General features: G+C 44.0%; 1 protein-coding gene across 1 annotated transcript in view; it reads right to left on the bottom strand.

The window, feature by feature from the left end:
• Positions 1-22,802, bottom strand: part of LOC120994736 (3 beta-hydroxysteroid dehydrogenase type 7-like) — a 100,312-nt gene that overhangs the window by 25,216 nt on the left and 52,294 nt on the right. The window contains exon 6 of the mRNA XM_040423520.1: positions 11,102-11,264. Coding sequence (XP_040279454.1) covers positions 11,102-11,264 — 163 coding nt within the window. The remainder of the gene's footprint in view (positions 1-11,101; positions 11,265-22,802) is intronic.

Here is a 22,802-nt window from a genome sequence, read left to right as displayed (position 1 = left end):
GGCGCCTGCAGGTGCATGCAGCGGGAGCCTTAGTCACCAGGTGTCTCCTGTTTTAAACAGCAGATACCCGGCACTAATTGGCAGTAATTCCGGTCGCGTACTTTTAACCCTTCAGATGCCGTGGTCAAACGGAAGCACACGTGGGGGATCTGGATGCCCTAAAACCGGAAGCGCACGTGGGGCATCGGGGGAGCTGGAGCATGTATGTGGCAGCCACTGTCCTCCTGTGTGACAGGAGGCTGCTGCATATTAGTTTCTATGGAGTCCCTGCTGCACGCCCCTGCAGGTGTCCCAATGATTCTTTAGTGAAACAAAATAAGGACATGGAGGCAACGCCAATTGAGTAGTGGAGAAAAAAAAGGTTATTTTAATCCATGTTGTAGCAGTCAATGTTCGCATCAGCTCTAAGGCCCCTTTCACGGACGAGTATTACACGCGGATGCGATGCGTGAGTTGAACGCATTGCTCCCGCACTGTGCGTTGCGTGAAAATCGCAGCATGCTCTATATTTCACGCAACGCAGGCCCCATAGAAGTAAATGGGGTTGCGTAAAAATCGCAAGCATCCGCAAGCAAGTGCTAGGAGACGATCGGGATGGAGACCCGATCATTATTATTTTCCCTTATAACATGGTAATAAGGGAAAATAATAGCATTCTGAATACAGAATGCATAGTAAAATAGCGCTGGAAGGGTTAAAAAAATAATAATAATAATTTAACTCACCTTAGTCCAGTTGATCGCGATGCCCGGCATCTCCTTCAGTCTCCTTTACTGAACAGGACCTGTGGTGAGCATTCATTACAGGTCAAGGACCTGTGGTGACATCACTCCAGTCATCACATGATCCATCACCATGGTAAAAGATCATATGATGGATCATGTGATGACCGGAGTGACGTCACCACAGGTCCTTGACCTGTAATGAATGCTCACCACAGGTCCTGTTCAGTAAAGGAGACAGAAGGAGATGCCGGGCATCGCGATTAACTGGACTAAGGTGAGTTAAATTATAATTTATTTTTTTTAACTCCTCCAGCGCTATTTTACTTGTTATAAGGGGAAATAATACAATCTACAGAACACCGATCCCAAGCCCAAACTTCTGTGAAGAAGTTCGGGTTTGGGTACCAAACATGCGCGATTTTTCTCACGCGAGTGCAAAACGCATTACAATGTTTTGCACTCGCGCGGAAAAATCGCGGGTGTTCCCGTAACGCACCCGCACATTTTCCCGCAACGCCCGTGTGAAAGAGGCCTAAATGATCAGCGTGGACTTAATCGTGCAGTTGCCCAAGATTCAAGTAGTGGCCCCATGACAGTGGGGATGGTGTCAGGAGTAAGGCTCTGTTCACATCACTGTTTATTTTCCCATTCTTCTGATCCATCAGAACAGCCTAAAAAAGTGATTCCTGTACTTTGAGCACCCGCCTTCAAACCATCAATATTTGGTCAGCATTTGGCCATCTGTGTCTGAAATCGGTTTTATTCAGATGGAAAAAAAAAGTCCTGCATGCAGGACTTTTATGGCCTCTATCACACGGTCAGTATTTGGTCAGTTTTCTGCATCAGTATTGGTAAGGCAAAAACAGGAGTGGGTCTAAAACAGTGATAACATGTGATGGAAATATTTGCATGTCTTCTGTGTTTTCGACCCACTTCTGCTTTTGGCTTTCAAATCCTGATTAAATCCTGATACAAAATACTGACCGTGTGATAGAGGCCTTATGGACGCTCAAACGACAAGACCCTTTTTTTTGTTATTTTTCTGTTCTTCTGAAGGATCAGAAGAATGGAAAAATAAACAGTGATGTCAACACGGCCAAACAGGGACACTAGTGGCCCTGTAACAAAGTGGGGAGGGTGGCAACAGCATGAAGAGTCACAATAGTGGCCCCGGAACAGAGTGTGGGGGGCAATAGCAGTGGCAGTAACAGCACAAGATGGTGGCAGATCACAGTAGAAGCAGTAGCAGGTATGTTGCATCAGGCAGATCACAGCATCAGAATAGTTTTCTTTTTATATTTCTGTATCAAAGTTACTCCTCACTATTGTGCATCAATGACTAAGGGTACTTTCACACTAGGGTTTTTCTTTTCCGGCATAGAGTTCCGTCTTAGGGGCTCTATACCGGAAAAGAACTGATCAGTTTTATCCTAATGCATTCTGAATGGAGAGTAATCCGTTCAGGATGCATCAGGATGTCTTCAGTTCAGTCTTTTTGACTTTTCAGGACGGAGATAATACCGCAGCATGCTGCGGTTTTATCTCCGGCCCAAAAAACTGAACACTTGCCTGAGCTGCCTTGACGGATCCGGTATTCCGGTCTGCGCATGCTCAGACCTTTAAAAATGTGAAAAAAATTAATACCGGATCCGTTTTGCCTGATGACACCGGAGAAACTAATCCGGTATTTCAATGCGTTTTTCTGACTGATCAGGCATTTTTCAGACTGATCAGGATCCTGATCAGTCTGAAAAATGCCTGATCAGTCAGAAAAAATGACATGCGTTTGCATACAGTTTGCCTGATCAGGCAGGCAGTTTAGGCAACGGAACTGCCTGCCGGAATCAAACAACGCAAGTGTGAAAGTACCCTAACAGTCAAAAGCACATGAAGTAGTAAAAAGTCCATGCTTAACAAATAAAGTCCTTTGTGCATTGGTCCTTATAGAGGTTCAGCACATGCAGCATTGGTCAAGAGGGCGGACCCCCGAAATGTAGCTACATACTTGCTAGGCACTACATGTGCTGAACCTCTACAGGGACCCATGCACAAAGCACTTTATTTGTTAAGTATGGACTTTTTACTACTTTATGTACTTTTGATTGTTAGGCCTTGTCGCCCCATTCACACAACCGCAAAAAATGGGACAGCACAACGTGTGCTGTTCGCATCTGTATCTCCGTTCCGCATCTTCGCAAAAAAGATTTTGCGGATAAGAATAGGCATTGTTACAATGGGTCCGCAAAAAAAAAAAACAGATGCAACATGGACATTACACGGATGTCTTCCGTATTTTTTGCGGATCTGCATTTTGCGATTCGCAAAATACATATGGTTGTGTGAATGTAGCCTTAGTCATTGAAATATGCACAATAATGAGGAGTAACTTTATAAAGAAATATAAAGAGAAAACTATTTGGGTTTTTGGTGAGGCTTTTCATGTATGGTCTGAATTGAAGTCTAGTTGGGATATCGACGTGTATGCACCTTTGTGGTCCTGTTGTGCTATAAAAACTTTTGTGTGCCACCGTTTATTGAATTTAAGCATCAAAATAGTGGCAGCTCCACGTGGGCAGAAGTATTGGGAAATTTGTCACATTATTCCAGTGTGGCAGCACACTACAGTCAGATCACTACTGCCAGAATGATCTAGTCTGTTGTATCAGGCACCAGTGGAAATGATAAAGGTTAGTCTACTTTCACACTCGTGTTCTGGCTTTCCGTTTGTGAGATCCATTCAAGGCTCTCACAAGCGGTCCAAAATGGATCAGTTTGCATTCTAATGTATTCTGAATGGAAAGGGATCCGCTTAGAATGCATCAGTTTGCATCAGTTCAGTCTCCATTCCGCTTTGGAGACGGAGACGGTGTCCATCTGATAAACTGAGCCAAACGGATCCGTCCTGGCACACAATGTAAGTCAATAGGGAAGGATCCGTTTTCACTGACACAATCTGGCACAATAGAAAACGGATCCGTCCTCCATTGACTTTCAATGGTGTTCAAGACGGATCCGTCTTGGCTATGTTAAAGATAATACAAACATATCCGTTCTAAACTGATGCAGATGGCTGTATTATCTGAACGGATCAGTCCTTGACGGATTCGCACAAAACGCGAGTGTGAAAATAGCCTTAGTTTCTCAACATTTTGTGTTGAAAGATGAGTTCTCTTTGTGGTAACTATGCCACACTCCGCACTAAACACTTGCTCTGATGCCACACTACTGGCAGGGCAGGAAAGCTTGCCCAGGGCAAACTTGGCAAGTTGCGGCCACAATTCAAGTTTAGCTGCCCAGTAGTCCATGGGATCTTGTATCTGGGGCGACTGATTCTGGTTCAGGTTCTTCTCCATATCCTGCTGCTGGGTGGTTTCTTCAGTAGGTGACTTAAATTGCTGCTGATGGAGCTGGTGCTGCTCCTGCCCCCTCCCCCCTCCAACAGTCATGGCAGTGGAGCGTAAGCTCAGAGGATCCCCCGGTCCGTCCATCATGAGGATGGGTGATGGTGCGGGTCGGCAGCGACCAACCGACTACAGAGGATGTCTCAACAGTAGTTGAGTTTTTCATCCCTCTCAGAAGGTGTAAAAAAGGCCACCATTTTGGACTGGTAGCAAGGATCTAACATTGTGGAGAGCCAGTAGTCCTCCCTTTGCAGAATGGTGATAATGCGGCTGTCACTACACAAGCAACTCAGCATGCATCTGGCCATTTGCCAAAGGGACTTGGAGGGATTCCCTGCCTCCATTTCCACTGCATACTGTCAGTCTGTTGGGGTCATCTGCATCGTCTTTGTCGTCACCACCCTCTAGCTTATCATGCTTCTGCTCCACTCCTGTACCACCTAGTTCTGTATGGAATTCTTGGGCGTTTATGTCCTCCTGCTGTGCCACTTCAGCCTCCACATGGCTCAAGTAGCGTGAGATGTAGGCGCCATGTCTTCTGTCCCCTCGCCAGTCAGATTTATCAGCATCCCCTCCAGGATGTGAAGGAGTGGAATGACATCATTCATCCCGTAGTCCATGTGACTGACAAATAAAGTGACCTCTTCAAAGGGTCTGAGCAAATGGCAGATGTCAGGCATGAGCTGCCACCGTCTAATTTCAAAGTTACACCGGGGAGTAGTCCTGTCTATCTGCATCATCAAGAAATCGGTCACAGGTTTCCTCTGCTCATACAGGTGGTCTGACATGTGGAGCTCCAATGTATGGAAAACTCCCATATGAAGTGATGTAGGGGAAGACCATTCTGCCTTTGCAGCTCAAGGAGGGCTTGTTTTGCACAGTAAGAGCGGCTGAAGTGCATACACATTTTCCTTGACATTTTCAAGACATTTTGCAGTTGGGTGGAAGACTTCAGGAACCAGGTGACAACCAGACTGAAGGCATGCGCCATGCAGGGCGCATGGGTCAGCCCTCCTTGACACAGCGCAGACAGAATGTTCTTCCCGTTATCAGTGACTATAGTTTACTATGTCCTTTTGACGAAGAGACAGCCAGGATTCGATTTCTTGGTTGATGACGCAGAGCAGTTCCCCCTCAGTGCGACTCAGTTCTCCCAGGCTGACCAGGTGAAGAACCACATGACAACACCATGCTTTGTATAGGTGGTATGCTGGAGGACCACTCTGTACTGTGCCAACAGTGGAGGCTGAGGACAAGGTGGAGAAAAGAGAAGAGGACACGAGGAGGACATTTGCACAGAAATCCCAAGATTATAATGTGGAGGCAGCATTGCCATCACCTGGCAAAGTTGCTGGAGTGCCTGGGTCTGAACCACATTTAATCAGTGTGCTGTAAAGGACATATATTGTACTTGAGTTACAGCTCCACATGTCAGTGCTGCCATGAACCTTACCAGATGCTGACAGGGTCAAGGATTGGCTCACCTTCTGCTCAACATACGTGTGGAGGGCTGGTACAGCTTTTTAGAGAAGTAATTATGGCTTGAGACTCTCCATCCTGGGTAGGCACATGCCATAAGTTCTCTGAAATGTTCAGTGTCCACGATATGGAAAGGCAGGGAATATAGTACTAGCAATTTGGCCAGGTGCATGTTCAGCTTCTGCGCTGTTGGGTGAGTGCACACATACTGTTGTCTCTTTGCAATCGTCTTGGTGATCGGTTGCTGATGAAACATGTGATGAGTAGGAGGAGCAATAGAAGAAGGGAAGGAACAACAGCTTCCTTCTGCTGTGGTTGAAGAGCCCTGATTGCTGGAGAAGGCATGTGGGTCACTGGGAGATGCAGCGGTTGCTGTGTCAGGCTGTACCACTATGTTAGTGCCACGGTTTTCTCAGGCCACTTTATGGTGATGATGCATGTGTTGATGCAGGGCCGTGGTGCCAACATTAGCACCCTGACTGCGCTTCACCTTCTGCCCACATATCCTACATACTGCCATAACGTCCCCCAGCTACTTGAGAAAAAAATTCCCACACTACTGAGTATGGCGTTTCACCCCCACCACTCCGTGGTGACTGCCTACCCCTGTATGAACTGTTGCACCTCTAGTTGTTTCCTAACTGCTGTCTCATGGGCCTGCTGCCACCCTCACTCTCTGATAAGGATGATAATGCCCCCTTTTCATCCAGTTCTTACGTACGATCGGCTACATCATCATCCACTGCTGTCTGGTCATCACTTATGTCACCCTCACCAGTCTCATGGCCATGTCTCTGACCACTCGCAACACATTCTCCCACCCGACTGTCATCATCGCTAGTTGCACGCCTAAGGACTAGCGCAGTGGACCACTCTTCCAAGTCTTTGCTGGGCTGTAGCTGCTGACTGTCCTCAATAAGCTCATCCTGGCTGAAAAGCAGAGCAGATTCGGCAGCCTGCATTACTTCCTGAGCAGAAGGAGCAGCAAAAGAAAGAGGCAGTTGCAGGACAGGTAAAGACACAGAGGTTGTTCCTGGGCAATGCCTACTGCGTACGGTGTCAGAGGAACCCACAGATTCCTGGCTGTGTGTATCTGTTGTCACCTAAGATGATGCTGAAGAGCGAGACAACCATTCCAGTACAGCTGGATGGTTGGTCAAAACACGACCGCTGGTTGACAGTGGGAGCTATGGCCTTTTGCTGTGGCTGCTGCTACCACCACCCCTTATTCTGCTGATACTTGCTCCAGCTACAGCAACATTTTTGCCTTGCCAGGTTTTTCCTTTGTTACTGACCCAAGGGGTCCGTCCATCTACACCTCGGTATGTTCTGCCTGGTTCTGTATACTGTCTCGTCCCAGAGGTCCTCCCCCTTGGGTCATATCACATTCCCGGGCTTCTTACTTTCACTTTGTAGCACATGTAGCTGCCATTTTTCAAAAGAAATTATCAAATTCAATTAGATTCGCTTCAATTCAATTCACTGAGGAAAATTACCGTATTTTTCGCTTTATAAGACGCACCCAAGGAAAACAAGATTTTTTTTTTCATCAGACCTCATATCAGATCCTCAGATCAGACCCCCATAAATATCAGGACATTGGATCAGCCCCCCATATCAGGACATCACATCAGACCCACATATCAGCCCTCCATGTCAGACCCCATCAGACCTTATATCAGCCCTTTATTTCAGACCCCCATCAGACCTCATATCAGCACTCAATGTGAGACCCTCATCAGACCTCAGATCAGCCCTTTATTTCAGACCCCCATCAGACCTCAGATCAGCCCTCAATGTGAGACCCCCATCAGCCCTCAGATAAGTCCTTTATTTCAGACCAGACCTCAAATCAGCCCTCATTGTCAGACCTCCCATCAGACCTTATATCAGCACTTTATTTCAGACCCCCATCATACCTCAGATAAGCCCTTTATTTCAGACCAGACCCCTATCAGACCTCAGATCAGCCCTCATTGTCAGACCCCAATAATCAGAGTTCCTTGCCAGAACCCCCATCAGACCTCACATCAGAATAAAATAAAAAAACTTCTCTTACCTCTCCTGCGCCACTTCTCCTCTCCATCTCCTGCAGAAGTCGCGCTCCCATGTCTTCTCCGCCTGCGCTGCACTGTCATCTGACTGCAGCGTCAGTTCATAGTGCGTGCACTACGTCCTGTCGCTGTACGGGGTCAGGACAGTGCAGCGCCGGCCCTAGGAATAAAGACTGGGAGGGTGAGCATTACAAGCGCTTGCAGCCCTTCATTCCCTATTCCTGTCACATACTAGTGAGCGCTTCCATAATTGAAGCGCTCAGTAGTATTTGCTTTATAAGACGCACAGCCATTTCCCCCCCACTTTTTTTGGGGGGGAAAGTATGTCTTAAAAAGCGAAAAATACGGTAACTGTCAGAAGAAATGCAGAGTATTGCCGCAATAATCATGTACATATGCTGTTTACTAAAATTGAAAGCACCCCCCAAAAAAAAAATTTTTTATTGCGACCGCGTGGACAGTAAAAGTACGTAAATGGACGATTGAGGCGTGAAGCTTATTTTTAACACACAGGTAGATTGCTGCCACACTGTGGGTATTGCTGCAGTAATCACATATATATGCTGCTTAATTAAATTGAAAGCACCCCAAAAAAAAAAGAAAATACGTGAATGGATGATTGATGCGTGACGTTCAATTTCAACTTAATACACACAGGTAGATTGCTGCCACACTGTGGGTATTGCTGCAGTGATCATGCATATATATATGTGCTATATATATATATATATATATATATATACACTGCTCAAAAAAATAAAGGGAACACTTAAACAACACAATGTAACTCCAAGTCAATCACACTTCTGTGAAATCAAACTGTCCACTTAGGAAGCAACACTGAGTGACAATCAATTTGACATGCTGTTGTGCAAATGGGATAGACAACAGGGGGAAATTATAGGCAATTAGCAAGAGACCCCCAATAAAGGAGTGGTTCTGCAGTGGGGACCAGAGACCACTTCTCAGTTCCTATGCTTCCTGGCTGATGTTTTGGTCACTTTTGAATGCTGGCGGTGCTTTCACTCTAGTGGTAGCATGAGACGGAGTCTACAACCCACACAAGTGGCTCAGGTAGTGCAGCTTATCCAGGATGGCACATCAATGTGAGCTGTGGCAAGAAGGTTTGCTGTGTCTGTCAGCGTAGTGTCCAGAGCATGGAGGCGCTACCAGGAGACAGGCCAGTACATCAGGAGACGTGGAGGAGGCAGTAGGAGGGCAACAACCCAGCAGCAGGACCGCTACCTCCGCCTTTGTGCAAGGAGGAACAGGAGGAGCACTGCCAGAGCCCTGCAAAATGACCTCCAGCAGGCCACAAATGTGCATGTATCTGCTCAAACGGTCAGAAACAGACTCCTGAGGGTGATATGAGGGCCCGACGTCCACAGGTGGGGGTTGTGCTTACAGCCCAACACCGTGCAGGACGTTTGGCATTTGCCAGAGAACACCAAGATTGGCAAATTCGCCACTGGCGCCCTGTGCTCTTCACAGATGAAAGCAGGTTCACACTGAGCACATGTGACAGACGTGACAGAGTCTGGAGACGCCGTGGAGAACGTCCTGCTGCCTGCAACATCCTCCAGCATGACCGGTTTGGCATTGGGTCAGTAATGGTGTGGGGTGGCATTTCTTTGGAGGGCCGCACAGCCCTTCATGTGCTCGCCAGAGGTAGCCTGACTGCCATTAGGTACCGAGATGAGATCCTCAGACCCCTTGTGAGACCATATGCTGGTGCGGTTGGCCCTGGGTTCCTCCTAATGCAAGACAATGCTAGACCTCATGTCTCGGACATCATGTCTCGCTCTATCCACCAAGGTCAGGTTGCACCACAGACTGGGTTGGCAGATGCTTTAGTCCAGGTCTGGGAAGAGATCCCTCAGGAGACCGTCCGCCACCTCATCAGGAGCATGCACAGGCGTTGTAGGGAGATCATACAGGCACGTGGAGGCCACACACACTACTGAGCCTCATTTTGACTTGTTTTAAGGACATTACATCAAAGTTGGATCAGCCTGTAGTGTGTTTTTCCACTTTAATTTTGAGTGTGACTCCAAATCCAGACCTCCATGGGTTGAAAAATTTGATTTCCATTTTTTAATTTCTGTGTGATTTTGTTGTCAGCACATTCAACTATGTAAAGAACAAAGTATTTCAGAAGAATATTTAATTAACTCAGATCTAGGATGTGTTATTTTTGTGTTCCCTTTATTTTTTTGAGCAGTGTATATATCACACATATATACATGATAGATTGAGTTCTGACTGTCCCGGATAGATTTTCCCTCTCCCTGACTCCCTATCATAATTTTCCTGGCAGACACTGTAAGACCCATCCACCCTCTTTCACAGCCCAATACAGAATGGCGTTCTGCTAGGGCACCTCCCTGCTTGTTGCAGCGCTGATTGGCTCATCCAGGCTGTTTGTCAGTTTGTCAGCCTGGGAGCCAATCTGGGCAAGCCATCCCCCCACTCCCTCTCAGGGTCATGTGAGAACCCTTCTTCTTCCTCCCTAGTGCTTTTTTCCCACTGACATGTGCACTAAAATGCGCCGTTTTAGTGGATTCGTCTGAAACGAACCTGGAAAAATTTGGGTTCATCTGGCGTCTAAAAAAAATAGCAAAGTTCTGGTTTGCTCATCCTTAGCCTGGATGTATTTCTGGAGTGTAATAATATTTCAGATTATAGTTACTAGAATTCTGGACAAGGGTCGTTGTTTCAGGGAGTTAGACTAGGTCTACACGACGACATTTGTTGCGCGACATTTTGTCGCACCAATGTCACGCTACAATTTTTATAATGATAGTAACTGCGACATGCGACATGCTGCAACTTTGACGCTACAGTCGCAAAAAATCCATTCGAGATGGATTTTTCTGCGACTATCGCGTCGTAGTCGCAGCATGTCGCATTGCGACACCATAGACTACCATTATAAAAATTGTTGCGCGACAAATGTTGCAGTGTAGTTGTGCCCTATATGTCGCGCGGCACATGTTGTCGTGTAGACCTAGCCTAATTTTGATTGCCTGATTGGAGTCAGGAGGGAATTTTTTTCCCCTATCCTTCTTCATCTTTCCTGTCTTTTGATCTGAAAAATGGCTGACACCATTTTGAGAAATTTTGAGAAATCAAATCGCCAAAAATTTGGATTCAGGTTTGACCCACATTTTTAGAAAATTAGATTCTTTTTTAATCAATTCTCTAGTCTCTATATATAAGATATACAATAGAAAGTGGATTGTGAGCTAAACAAAGGCTGCATGAACGTATCCAAATACTATAGGTTTAAACTAAAGAAATGCTTGTCTGTCAAATAAAATTCTTGTGGTTCTTTCTTTAAAGGTTTTACATTTATTGGGGAAGATGTTACCTGTGTAATTTAGCTGTAAAACAGGTCTGTCTTGCTTAGAAATAAATTAGCCCAGATTATGATTAATCTTACCAATGTATGTGAAGCTTTGTTCTATATTTTCAGATTGAAAGTTGTTAATGCGATTACAATTTGATCTGGCAGATTTGTAATTGTTCAATGTAGTTGGTGACTTTTCACCATAGATGGAACTTGGTCGAATCACACATGTTGTCAATTTATTTCCATTTCTGGTCTGCAAAAGAATATAAAAAAGTGACAAGTTGTTCACTGAATATTGTATGTAGCTTACAGGTACATACAAAGTAAATACTGCACACTAGAGGAAATACAAATAACCTGCACCCTGTCTAAATTCTCAGGCTCAGGGTTTCCACATACAGTTCTTTTATGCGGTTTTTAAAATCAAGCCAGGATTTTCGAAATCTTATCCACTTTGCTTGTACTGTAAATGTTGCAGATTTACCTCCTGAAATTCCACTGAGGAGAATCCACAGCATTAACATCACGTGTGGCTGTAAATTAAAGGGAACCTGGGATTTTGGCTATAGAGCTGAGGACATGGGTTGCTAGATGGCCGCTAGCACATCCGCAATACCCAGTCCCCATAGCTCTGTGTGCTTTTATTATGTAAAAAAAACGATTTGATACATATGCAAATTAACCTGAGATGAGTCCTGTCCCTGACTTATCTCACGTACAGGACTCATCTCAGGGTAATTTGCATATGTATCAAATCTTTTTTTTTTACACAATAAAAGCACACAGAGCTATGGGGACTGGATATTGTGGATGTGCTAGCGGCCATCTAGCAACCCATGTCCTCTGCTCTATACACAAAATCCCGGTGACAGGTTCCCTTTAACCCCTTCAGGACACAGCCTTATTTCACCTTAAGGACCAGGCCATTTTTTGCAAATCTGACCAGTGTCACTTTAAGTGCTGATAACTTTAAAACGCTTTGACTTATCCAGGCCATTCTGAGATTGTTTTTTCGTCACATATTGTACTTCATGACACTGGTAAAATGAAGTAAAAAAAAAATCATTTTTATTTATAAAAAAATACCAAATTTACCAAAAAAAAAATTTAAATTGCAAATTTCCAAGTTTCAATTTCTCTACTTCTATAATACATAGTAATACCTCCAAAAATAGTTATTACTTTACATTCCCCATATGTCTACTTCCTGTTTGGATCATTTTGGGAATGATATTTTATTTTTTGGGGATGTTGCAAGGCTTAGAAGTTTAGAAGCAAATCTTGAAATTTTTCAGAAATTTTCAAAAACCCAATTTTTAGGGACCAGTTCAGGTCTGAAGTCACTTTGTGAGGCTTACATAATAGAAACCACCCAAAAATGACACCATTCTATAAACTACACCCCTCAAAGTATTAAAAACTGATTTTACAAACTTTGTTAACCCTTTAGGTGTTCCACAAGAATTAATGGAAAATAGAGATACAATTTCAAAATTTCACATTTTTGGCAGATTTTCCATTTTAAGAATTTTTTTCCAGTTACAAAGCAAGGGTTAACAGCCAAACCAAACTCAATATTTATGGCCCTGATTCTGTAGTTTACAGAAACACCCCATATGTAGTCGTAAACCGCTGTGCGGGCACACGGCAGGGCGCAGAAGGAAAGGAATGCCATACGGTTTTTGGAAGGCAGGTTTTGCTGGACTGTTTTTTTTTTACACTATGTCCCATTTGAAGCCCCCCTGATGCACCCCTAGAGTACAAACTCCAAAACAGTGACCCCATTTTAGAAACTACGGGATAGGGTGGCAGTATTGTTGGTACTAGTTTAGGGTACATATGATTTTCTGGTTGCTCTATATTACACTTTTTGTGAGGCAAGGTAACAAGAAATAGCTGTATTGGCAGCGTTTTTTATTTTTTGTTATTTCCTTTTTTTATTATACTTTTTTTTATTTATGTAAGCTTTACACAATAACAGCTTTTTTAAAACAAAAAAAATGATGTTTTAGTGTCTCCATATTCTGAGCCATAGTTTTTTTATTTTTTGGGAGATTGTCTAAGGTAGGGGCTCATTTTTTGCGGTATGAGGTGACGGTTAGATTGGTTCTATTTTGGTGGGCAAACGCCTTTTTGATCGCTTGCTATTGTACTTTTTGTGATGTAAGGTGACAAAAAAAGATTTTTTTAGCACAGTTTTTATTTTTTATTTTTTACGGTGTTCATCTGACAGGTTAGATAATGTGATATTTTTATAGACCAGGTTGTCACGGACGCGGCGATACCCCCTATTTTTTACCAATTTTTTAAACTTTTTATTTTGGGAAAATGACGTTTTTGTTTATTTTTACTTTAAACTTTTAATTTTTTGGAGGGAAAACTTTATTTTTTCAACTTTTTTTTTCACTTAATTTTTTGTCCCACTTTGGGACTTGAACTTTTGGGGGTCTAATCCTTCACAATGCATTCCAATACTTCTGTATTGGAATGCATTGGCTGTATGAGTAATACTGTGTGTATTACTCATACAGCTTCCGGCCTGTGAGATCCAGGGGGCTGGATCTCACAGGCTCGTCACCGGAAGGCAGCGCGATTCCTTCCTTAGGCATCGCGCTGCCTTCCATGCCATCGGGTCCCCCCTACAGCCGCATGGGGACCCGATGGCCAGCCACCGCAAACCGCAGGTAAAGCCGCAAACCGCAGGTCTGAATTGACCTGCGGTTTGCGGTGATCGCCGACACGTGGGGGTCACGGGACCCCCCCTTGCATTTAGCCAAGGTGCCTGCTCAACGATTTGAGCAGGCACCGGGTTCCGATCACCGCCCGCCGGGTGGCAGTGATCGGAAATACACAGGACGTACCCGTACGCCCTGTGTCCTTAAGTACCAGGACATCAGTGTACCGGTACGCCCTGTGTCCTGAAGAGGTTAAAGGAGTTGTCTCACTTCAGTAAGTGGCATTTATCATGTAGAGAAAGTTAATACAAGGCACTTACTAATGTATTGTCATTACCCATATTGCTTCCTTTGCTGGCTGGATTTTTTTTTCCATCACATTATACACTGCTCATTTACATGGTTACAGACCACCCTGCAATCCATCAGTGGTGGTCGTGCTTGTGCAATGGGCGTCTTCTTCTAGGGCCCTCTATATCTATAACGCGTCCCAGATGTAGGAATGCCGAGTAGTATAGTGCGGCCTGAAATATACCTTTATGTGTTTCACTGTGCTCCTACCTGGATACCACTGGACCCCAGGCTTTAGCTCCGAAGCAATAAATATGGGGAATAATTGAGGGATTTGAAAGAAAGATTGAGTCCAGACCTTGTATGTAGTTGAACAGCAGCTTTAGGGCTCATTCAGACGGCCGTATGCTGTCCGCAAAAATACTGAATGCTATCCGTTTTTTTGCGGATCCGCAAAAAAACGGATCTTCAAAAAAACGGATAGCATTTAGTATTTTTGCGGACCCATAGACTTCAATGGGGCCATGTCCTGATTTTCACAGACAAGTATAGGACATGTTTCATTTTTTTTGCGGATCCGCAAAAAAACGGATAGCATTCAGTATTTTTGCGGACAGCATACGGCCGTCTGAATGAGCCCTTACTTGAATAAACGTTCATCAGAAACAGTCTTCAGGCTTTGTCTTGGTCCCAGCAGGCTTTAGCATGAAACTGGCAGGAAAAATCCACTTTGCTATATCTGTTTCTCTCTGACTCTGCTGTACTGACAGGCTTAAATAGAATCTTTGTTTTCTTCTTGATGCTGCATTTTCTCTCTGTAGTCTGACTCTAGGTGATGCCAGGGAACTTTCCTCCTGGCTCCTGAAGCTTCAAGCTTTGACCTACATGGCCAGCAGAGCTGAAGGTGCTCTGGCTGGCGTGGGCACGTTCAGCAGACACGTTCCCCCTACACCACCTGTCCCCTAGCAGGGGTTAAGCTAGACTGACTAGAAACTGGTTCCCACCCTTCCTGCAGGAGGTGGGACCCGCCTACCTCTCTCCAGAGGGGGAAGGGGGAAGAATGGAATGGTAAGTTCCATTCTATCTAAGTATATCTCTGCTGTGTTTGCTGCCACCTGCTGGTGAACCAGGTACATTACATATTAACATAACAGTTACATAACAAAATAGGAATGCACATTGTGGAGGACCTGGAATAAATACATACGATGACATGAGGTTAGACCAGTAAAGACAGTAGCAGGGTGTAGAAGTGTAACACCACTCTGGGGTGTTACACTTGCACACTATAGGAGAAAGCGTAAGCCTCCCTGGTGGCCCGGACCATGGGAGCGCACATAGGCTAGTGCTTTTTTCTATATTGTGCAAGCACGACCACCACTGATGGATTGCAGGGTGGTCTGTAACCATGGAAATAAGCACTGAATAATGTGATGGGAAAATGAATCCAGCCAGCAAAGGAAGCAATATGAACAATGCAGATAAGTCTACTTTCACACTGGCATGTTGATTTCCGTTTGAGATCCATCATGGGATCTCACAAGCGGTCCAAAACGGATTAGTTTTGCTCTTTAATGCATTCTGAATGGAAAAGGATCCGCTCAGAATGCATCAGTTTGGCTCCGTTCAGTCTCCATTCCGCTGTGGAGGCGGACACCAAAACGCTGTAGGCAGCGTTTTGGTGTCCGTCGGACAAAACTGAGCCAAACGGATCCATCCTGACACACAATGTAAGTCAATGGGGACGGATCCGCCTTTACTGACACAATATGGCACAATAGAAAACGGATCCGTCCTCCATTGACTTTCAATGGTGTTTAAGACGGATCCGTTTTGGCTATGTTGAAGATAATACAAACGGATCAGTTCTGAATGGATGCATGCGGTTGTATTATCTGAACGGATGCATTTGTGCAGATCCATGATGGATCCACACCAAACGTGAGTGTGAATGTAGCCTTAAAGACAATTTTCACCGTTGGGGGGAATTTTTTTTTTTATTACTGTATGTACTCATTTTGAGCTAAAAATCATTTTTTCCATTGGTCTTTATCACTAATTTAGAACCCCTGTCTCCATGAAACCTTGAGTTTCTCTAGTAGCAGGATCTGAATTTTCACTCTGTTCCGTCAGGAAGATCAGCTGATGGCTCCTTATCACTGACCTCCTCAAAACTCATAGCTCAATTGTTATCTTACTCATAAGAATGTGGCTTAGTCTACTTTCACACTCGCGTTTTGGCTTTCTGTTTGTGAGATCCGTTCAGGGCTCTCCCAAGTGGTCCAAAATGGATCAGTTTGCATTCTAATGCATTCTGAATGGAAAAGGATCCGCTCAGAATGCATCAGTTCAGTCTCCATTCCTCTTTGGAGACGGACACCAGAACGCTGCATGCAGCGTTTTGGTGTCCGTCTGATGAAACGGAGCCAAACTGATCTGTCCTGACACACAATGTAAGTCAATGGGGATGGATCTGTTTTCACTGACACAATCTGGCACAATAGAAAATGGATCCGTCCTCCATTGAATTTTAATGGTGTTCAAGATGGATCCGTCTTGTCTACACTGCGTGCAGAATTATTAGGCAAATGAGTATTTTGACCACATCATCCTCTTTATGCATGTTGTCTTACTCCAAGCTGTATAGGCTCGAAAGCCTACTACCAATTAAGCATATTAGGTGATGTGCATCTCTGTAATGAGAAGGGGTGTGGTCTAATGACATCAACACCCTATATTAGGTGTGCATAATTATTAGGCAACTTCCTTTCCTTTGGCAAAATGGGTCAAAAGAAGGACTTGACAGGCTCAGAAAAGTCAAAAATAGTGAGATATCTTGCAGAGAGATGCAGCACTCTTAAAATTGCAAAGCTTCTGAAGCGTGATCATCGAACAATCAAGCGTTTCATTCAAAATAGTCAACAGGGTCGCAAGAAGCGTGTGGAAAAACCAAGGCACAAAATAACTGCCCATGAACTGAGAAAAGTCAAGCGTGCAGCTGCCAAGATGCCACTTGCCACCAGTTTGGCCATATTTCAGAGCTGCAACATCACTGGAGTGCCCAAAAGCACAAGGTGTGCAATACTCAGAGACATGGCCAAGGTAAGAAAGGCTGAAAGACGACCACCACTGAACAAGACACACAAGCTGAAACGTCAAGACTGGGCCAAGAAATATCTCAAGACTGATTTTTCTAAGGTTTTATGGACTGATGAAATGAGAGTGAGTCTTGATGGGCCAGATGGATGGGCCCGTGGCTGGATTGGTAAAGGGCAGAGAGCTCCAGTCCGACTCAGACGCCAGCAAGGTGGAGGTGGAGTACTGGTTTGGGCTGGTATCATCAAAGATGAGCTTGTGGGGCCTTTTCGGGTTGAGGATGGAGTCAAGCTCAACTCCCAGTCCTACTGCCAGTTTCTGGAAGACACCTTCTTCAAGCAGTGGTACAGGAAGAAGTCTGCATCCTTCAAGAAAAACATGATTTTCATGCACGACAATGCTCCATCACACGCGTCCAAGTACTCCACAGCGTGGCTGGCAAGAAAGGGTATAAAAAAAGAAAATCTAATGACATGGCCTCCTTGTTCACCGGATCTGAACCCCATTGAGAACCTGTGGTCCATCATCAAATGTGAGATTTACAAGGAGGGAAAACAGTACACCTCTCTGAACAGTGTCTGGGAGGCTGTGGTTGCTGCTGCACGCAATGTTGATGGTGAACAGATCAAAACACTGACAGAATCCATGGATGGCAGGCTTTTGAGTGTCCTTGCAAAGAAAGGTGGCTATATTGGTCACTGATTCTTTTTTGTTTTGTTTTTGAATGTCAGAAATGTATATTTGTGAATGTTGAGATGTTATATTGGTTTCACTGGTAAAAATAAATAATTGAAATGGGTATATATTTGTTTTTTGTTAAGTTGCCTACTAATTATGCACAGTAATAATCACCTGCACACACAGATATCCCCCTAAAATAGCTAAAACTAAAAACAAACTAAAAACCACTTCCAAAAATATTCAGCTTTGATATTAATGAGTTTTTTGGGTTCATTGAGAACATGGTTGTTGTTCAATAATAAAATTAATCCTCAAAAATACAACTTGCCTAATAATTCTGCACTCCCTGTATGTTAAAGATAATACAAACTGATCTGTTCTGAACGGATGCAGACGGTTGTATTATCTGAACGGATCCGTCCATGACGGATCCGCACAAAACGCGAGTGTGAAAGTAGCTTTACATAAGTGTTTATGACCTTTTAGTAATTTAGAGATAGGCACAATTCACACAGCTAAAAAAACAGACCCTTTGTGACAAAATGGCTCAATATTTTTTAAATAAAGACCAATTGAAAAATAGATTTTTAGCCCAAACTGAGTTAAATGCAATCATAACAAAATTGCCCCCAAAGGTGTACATAGCCTTTAAATTTACTTGAAATGCTACAGATTTTTGACCTTATATCCATGCAATGTGGACATGCACTAAATAAGCTAATTATTTTCAGTTGCTGATACAGCATCAATATTTTCTACAGTGTAATAGAGACAATAGAAAAGAGTTAAGGTACGGTATGTTCACACGATGGATCCACCTACAAAATTCAGAGTGGAATCCACACTTTTCTGGGGCAGTTTTTGACACTTTTTTTTAACCTATACATTACAAACCTGCTTGTGGTTTTTGGCATGAAAAAATTGTGCAGAAAATGATCAAAATACACATGGATATGCACAGATCAGTTTTTTAATGCTTACCTTTCATTTCAATGGGAAATACAGCACAGATTCCACCCCGAGATAGGACATGCTGCTTCTTATCTCCATGTGAAAAAAGGCAAGTGCTGCTTCTTATTGAAATGAATGGGAGGCTGTTTTGAGGCTTTTTTGGAGCTAATTTTGAAACATGGAAATGTGCCAAAATCAGCATAAAAAACTGCTGAACTGTGAACTGTGAACTGACCCTCACTAATCAAAATGAGCCAGAAATCACAATACGCCACATTTCTAAAGGTTTTTAGACCCTTATTGTGCTTGCTCTTGTGTTAGTAGAAATGGAGTATGGTTTAAGATGAGTCAGCATGTGGCAGAATTACATCAATATTTTTGGGCAAAGTAAGTGTCTAATAATGCACTAAATTTATTATTCACCATGACACCCTGGGGAAGATTTAATAATAGTGCTGCACACTGCACTAACTGTCGTAACATTAGATAAATTTACTATTCTGGCGCACGGACCTTTATAAATGTAAACTATATTAAATTCTGCGCCAGATGTACACCAGAATTCTGTCCATGTGCCAAAATCTGTCTGAGTTTCAGAACTGTGGTATGCCACTAACTGACGAAACAGTGGGGAAACAGACTGACAATATTGTTTAGCAGTATGACAGTGTAAATTTAGAAAATAGTCTTAAACTGCGCCAGATATATAACAATGGCTGATGCAAGCTGATAAATCAGCTGCATCTTTAGACTGTGTAGTCTATCATGTTTACGCCACCTAGGGGCCTAGTCAGCCCCACCTATAAGCATAGTTTTACTTAAAAAATGCAGCAAAATTTGGAGCATATTTTGGTGCACGGCGGATCACTTAACCACGCCATTTCCTGTGAGACCATACTCCCTTTTTGGACAAAACGTAAAAAGGTTAGAAAAGTGTGTAACACGGTTGACAAAAGTAGTGCAAGGCAGATACACCAGGTTTGTGGTGCATTTTAAATAGTAAATTTGCCCCCCTGTGTCAAATGTGGTGCATCTTTATTTTGAGCAACAGGGATGTAAATATAGTGGAAGCAGGGGAAGCAGCCGCTATGGGGCTCAAACTCCAAAGTGGCCGGCCCAGGACTGAAAGATTTTATTGTCAGGGCTCCCTCAACAGTATTACACAATTACAGTATATAAAATGACACTATATACAGTGACATGACATACAGTATATAAAGTATATGTAGAAAACGGAGGAAATGGATGAGTGAGTGATCTTGACTAGGCGCAGTAGTGAGGGTTGCACGGGAGGAGCAGGTTGCTGGGGGTGGGGGTGTGTGTGTGGGGGTGGGGTGTTCAAATATTTGCTGTGAGGCCCAGTCAGTTCTAGTTACACCACTAACACGTTACACACCTACACACACACACACTTGGGTAAAATTGATAGGCAGCCAATTGTCTTATTTTATCAATATGTTTTTGAAGTATGAAGGAAATCTGAAACCCTGGATTCAGATCCAGGACCCTAGTGCGTTAACAACATTGCTAACCAGTGAGGCATGGTAATGCCCTATGAAGAAATCAAGTGAAGAGTTTCAAAACACTATAGGTGGAGATTTACCAAAACTGGTGCAAAGGGAAACTGGCTTATTTTTCCCCCAGCAGCCAATCAGATTCCACCTTTTATTTTTCAGCGTTTCTTTAAAAAAATGAACGGATTAATCAGATTGGTTGCTAGGTGCAGCTAAGTCAATTTATCTTGCGAAACGTCGATATCCCCATAAACAGCCCCGTCTCCATGTCTACCTCCCAGCTTCTCTCTCTAACCTCCTCTCTTGGCCTTTCGCAACTTACTAACTCTGAAACACATAAAAACAGTAACACACTTGACCTGGTCTTCTGACTTTGTTCAATCTCCAACTCTTATAACTCACCTCTCTCACTCTCTGACCACAATATCCTCTCCTTCACTCTCACAAATCCACACCCATCCTAGCACACTCCTTCTTATTACACATACAGAAATCTACTGGTCATTGACCCTCATATACTTACAGACGTTCTACACTCATCATTGTTCCCTCTCCTACCCTGATCTGGCTGTAAATTACCATAATGACACCCTCAGAAGCACCCTGGATGAAGTAGCGCCCTCAGAACCTCCAAACACAGACCAAAGCAGCCCTGGCTTACCGCAAACTCGTTTTCTCCAGCTTTGCTCCTGGTGTGCCGAACACCTAAGAAGAAAAACTCACACACCAGAAAAGTTCCTCCATTACAAATTCATACTAAGAACCTATAACTCTGCATTCCACCTTCACCAAACAGACCTACTTCGCCACCCTAATCTCCTCACTGTCCAACAACCCAAAAAACTCTAAGGCTGGGTTCACACTTGAGCGCATTTTATATGCGCGTTTAACGTGCGTTTTTGTCGCACGTTTTTATGTGCGTTTTTTGCAATAGTAAACGCGCGTTTGACGCGCGTTTGTGTGATTGACTGCAGTGTCCTATGGCCACAAACGCGCGTCAAAACGCCCCAAAGAAGCTCAAGAACTTGTTTGAGCGTAGGGCGTTTTTCAGCGCGTTCAAACGCGCTGTAAAACGCTCAAGTGAGAACCAGGGCCATAGGGAAGCATTGGTTTTCATGTGTTGAGCATTTTACAGCGCGTTTGAACGCGCTGTAAAACGCTCAAGTGTGAACCCAGCCTAAAACTTTTCACTCCTTTCTCAGTCCTAAGGTGCAGGCGCCTATCACAGACCTCTCTGTGCTGAAGATCTGGCTGCCTACTTTATAGAGAAAATAGAAAACAGCCGGCATGAAATCAGCTTACAGCCGCTAAGTGTCATCGATCCCCTTTCCCCATGCATCTCCTCTGGCTCACTGTCCACGTTTGACCTAGTCACAGAAAAAGAAGTCTCCAAGCTCCTCTCTTCTTCTCGTCCTGCCGCATGCACTTCTGACCCCATTCCCTTACACCTACTCTAGTCTGTTTCTCCGGCTATCACTCATCACCTAACAAAAATCTTCAACCTCTCTCTTTCTTGTGGTATCTTCCCCCCTCTTTTAAACACTATGTAATTACTCCATTATTAACAAATCTTCTCTTAACCCATCCTGCACATCTAACTACAGACCAGTCTCCAATCGTCCCTTCATCTCTAAACTCCTGGAGCATCTAGTCTACTCTCGCCTCATCTACTATCTCTCTGCCCACTCTCTCTATGATCCATTACAATCTGGTTTCCCCACCCTATATTCTACAGAAATTGCCCTTACCAAAGAGACAAATGACCTCCCAACAGCAAAATGCAACAATGACTACTCTGTTCTCATTCTCCTTGACCTCTCTGCAGCTTTTGACACTGTAGACCACCACCTCCTACTTACAGTACCATGCTCCAATCTATCGGCCTAAAGGACACTGCCCTCTCCTGGATTTCTTCATATCTCTCTGACCGCTCTTTCAGTGTATCATTCGCTGGCTCCACTTTTTATCCTCTCCCTCTTGCTGTTGGGTTTCCTCAGAGTTCAGTCCTAAGCCCTCTCCTCTTCTATCTGTCTTCACAGCCCCCCCAATTGGACAGACCATCAGCAGATTTGATTTCCAGTATTATATCTATGCTGATGACACACAACTATACACTTCATCCTGACATCACCACTGCTGTATTACAGAACACCAGTGACTGTCTTTCCGCCTCTCTAACATCATGTCCTCTCTCTATCTGAAACTGAATATTTAAAAAACTGAACTTCTTGTGTTCTCTCCATTCAACCTACCTAAACCAGATATCTCTATCTCAGTGTGTGGCACCATCATCACGCCTAAGGATCGCACCCGCTGTCGCAGTGTTATGTTTGACATTATGTTTCCTTCACCCCCTATGTTTAATCTCTCGCCCGTTTATGTCGCCTGCACCTCAAAACATCTCTAGAATCTGCCCCTTTCTCACTATGGGAACAATAAAATCTCTCATTGTTGCCCTGATCCATTCCTGCCTTGATTATTGTAACTCAGTATTAATTGGCACAGGTTACAGGAAATCATCTACATTCGTTGCTGTGTGTGTGCAGTCCTGCACTATCCATGTCCCGGAGGACCGAGCAGAAG

This window comes from Bufo bufo, chromosome 3 (genome assembly GCF_905171765.1).
Source record: "Bufo bufo chromosome 3, aBufBuf1.1, whole genome shotgun sequence".
Lineage (NCBI taxonomy): Eukaryota > Metazoa > Chordata > Amphibia > Anura > Bufonidae > Bufo > Bufo bufo.
Note: the sequence above shows the minus strand (reverse complement) of the source record. Positions and strands in the feature narration are given on the sequence as shown.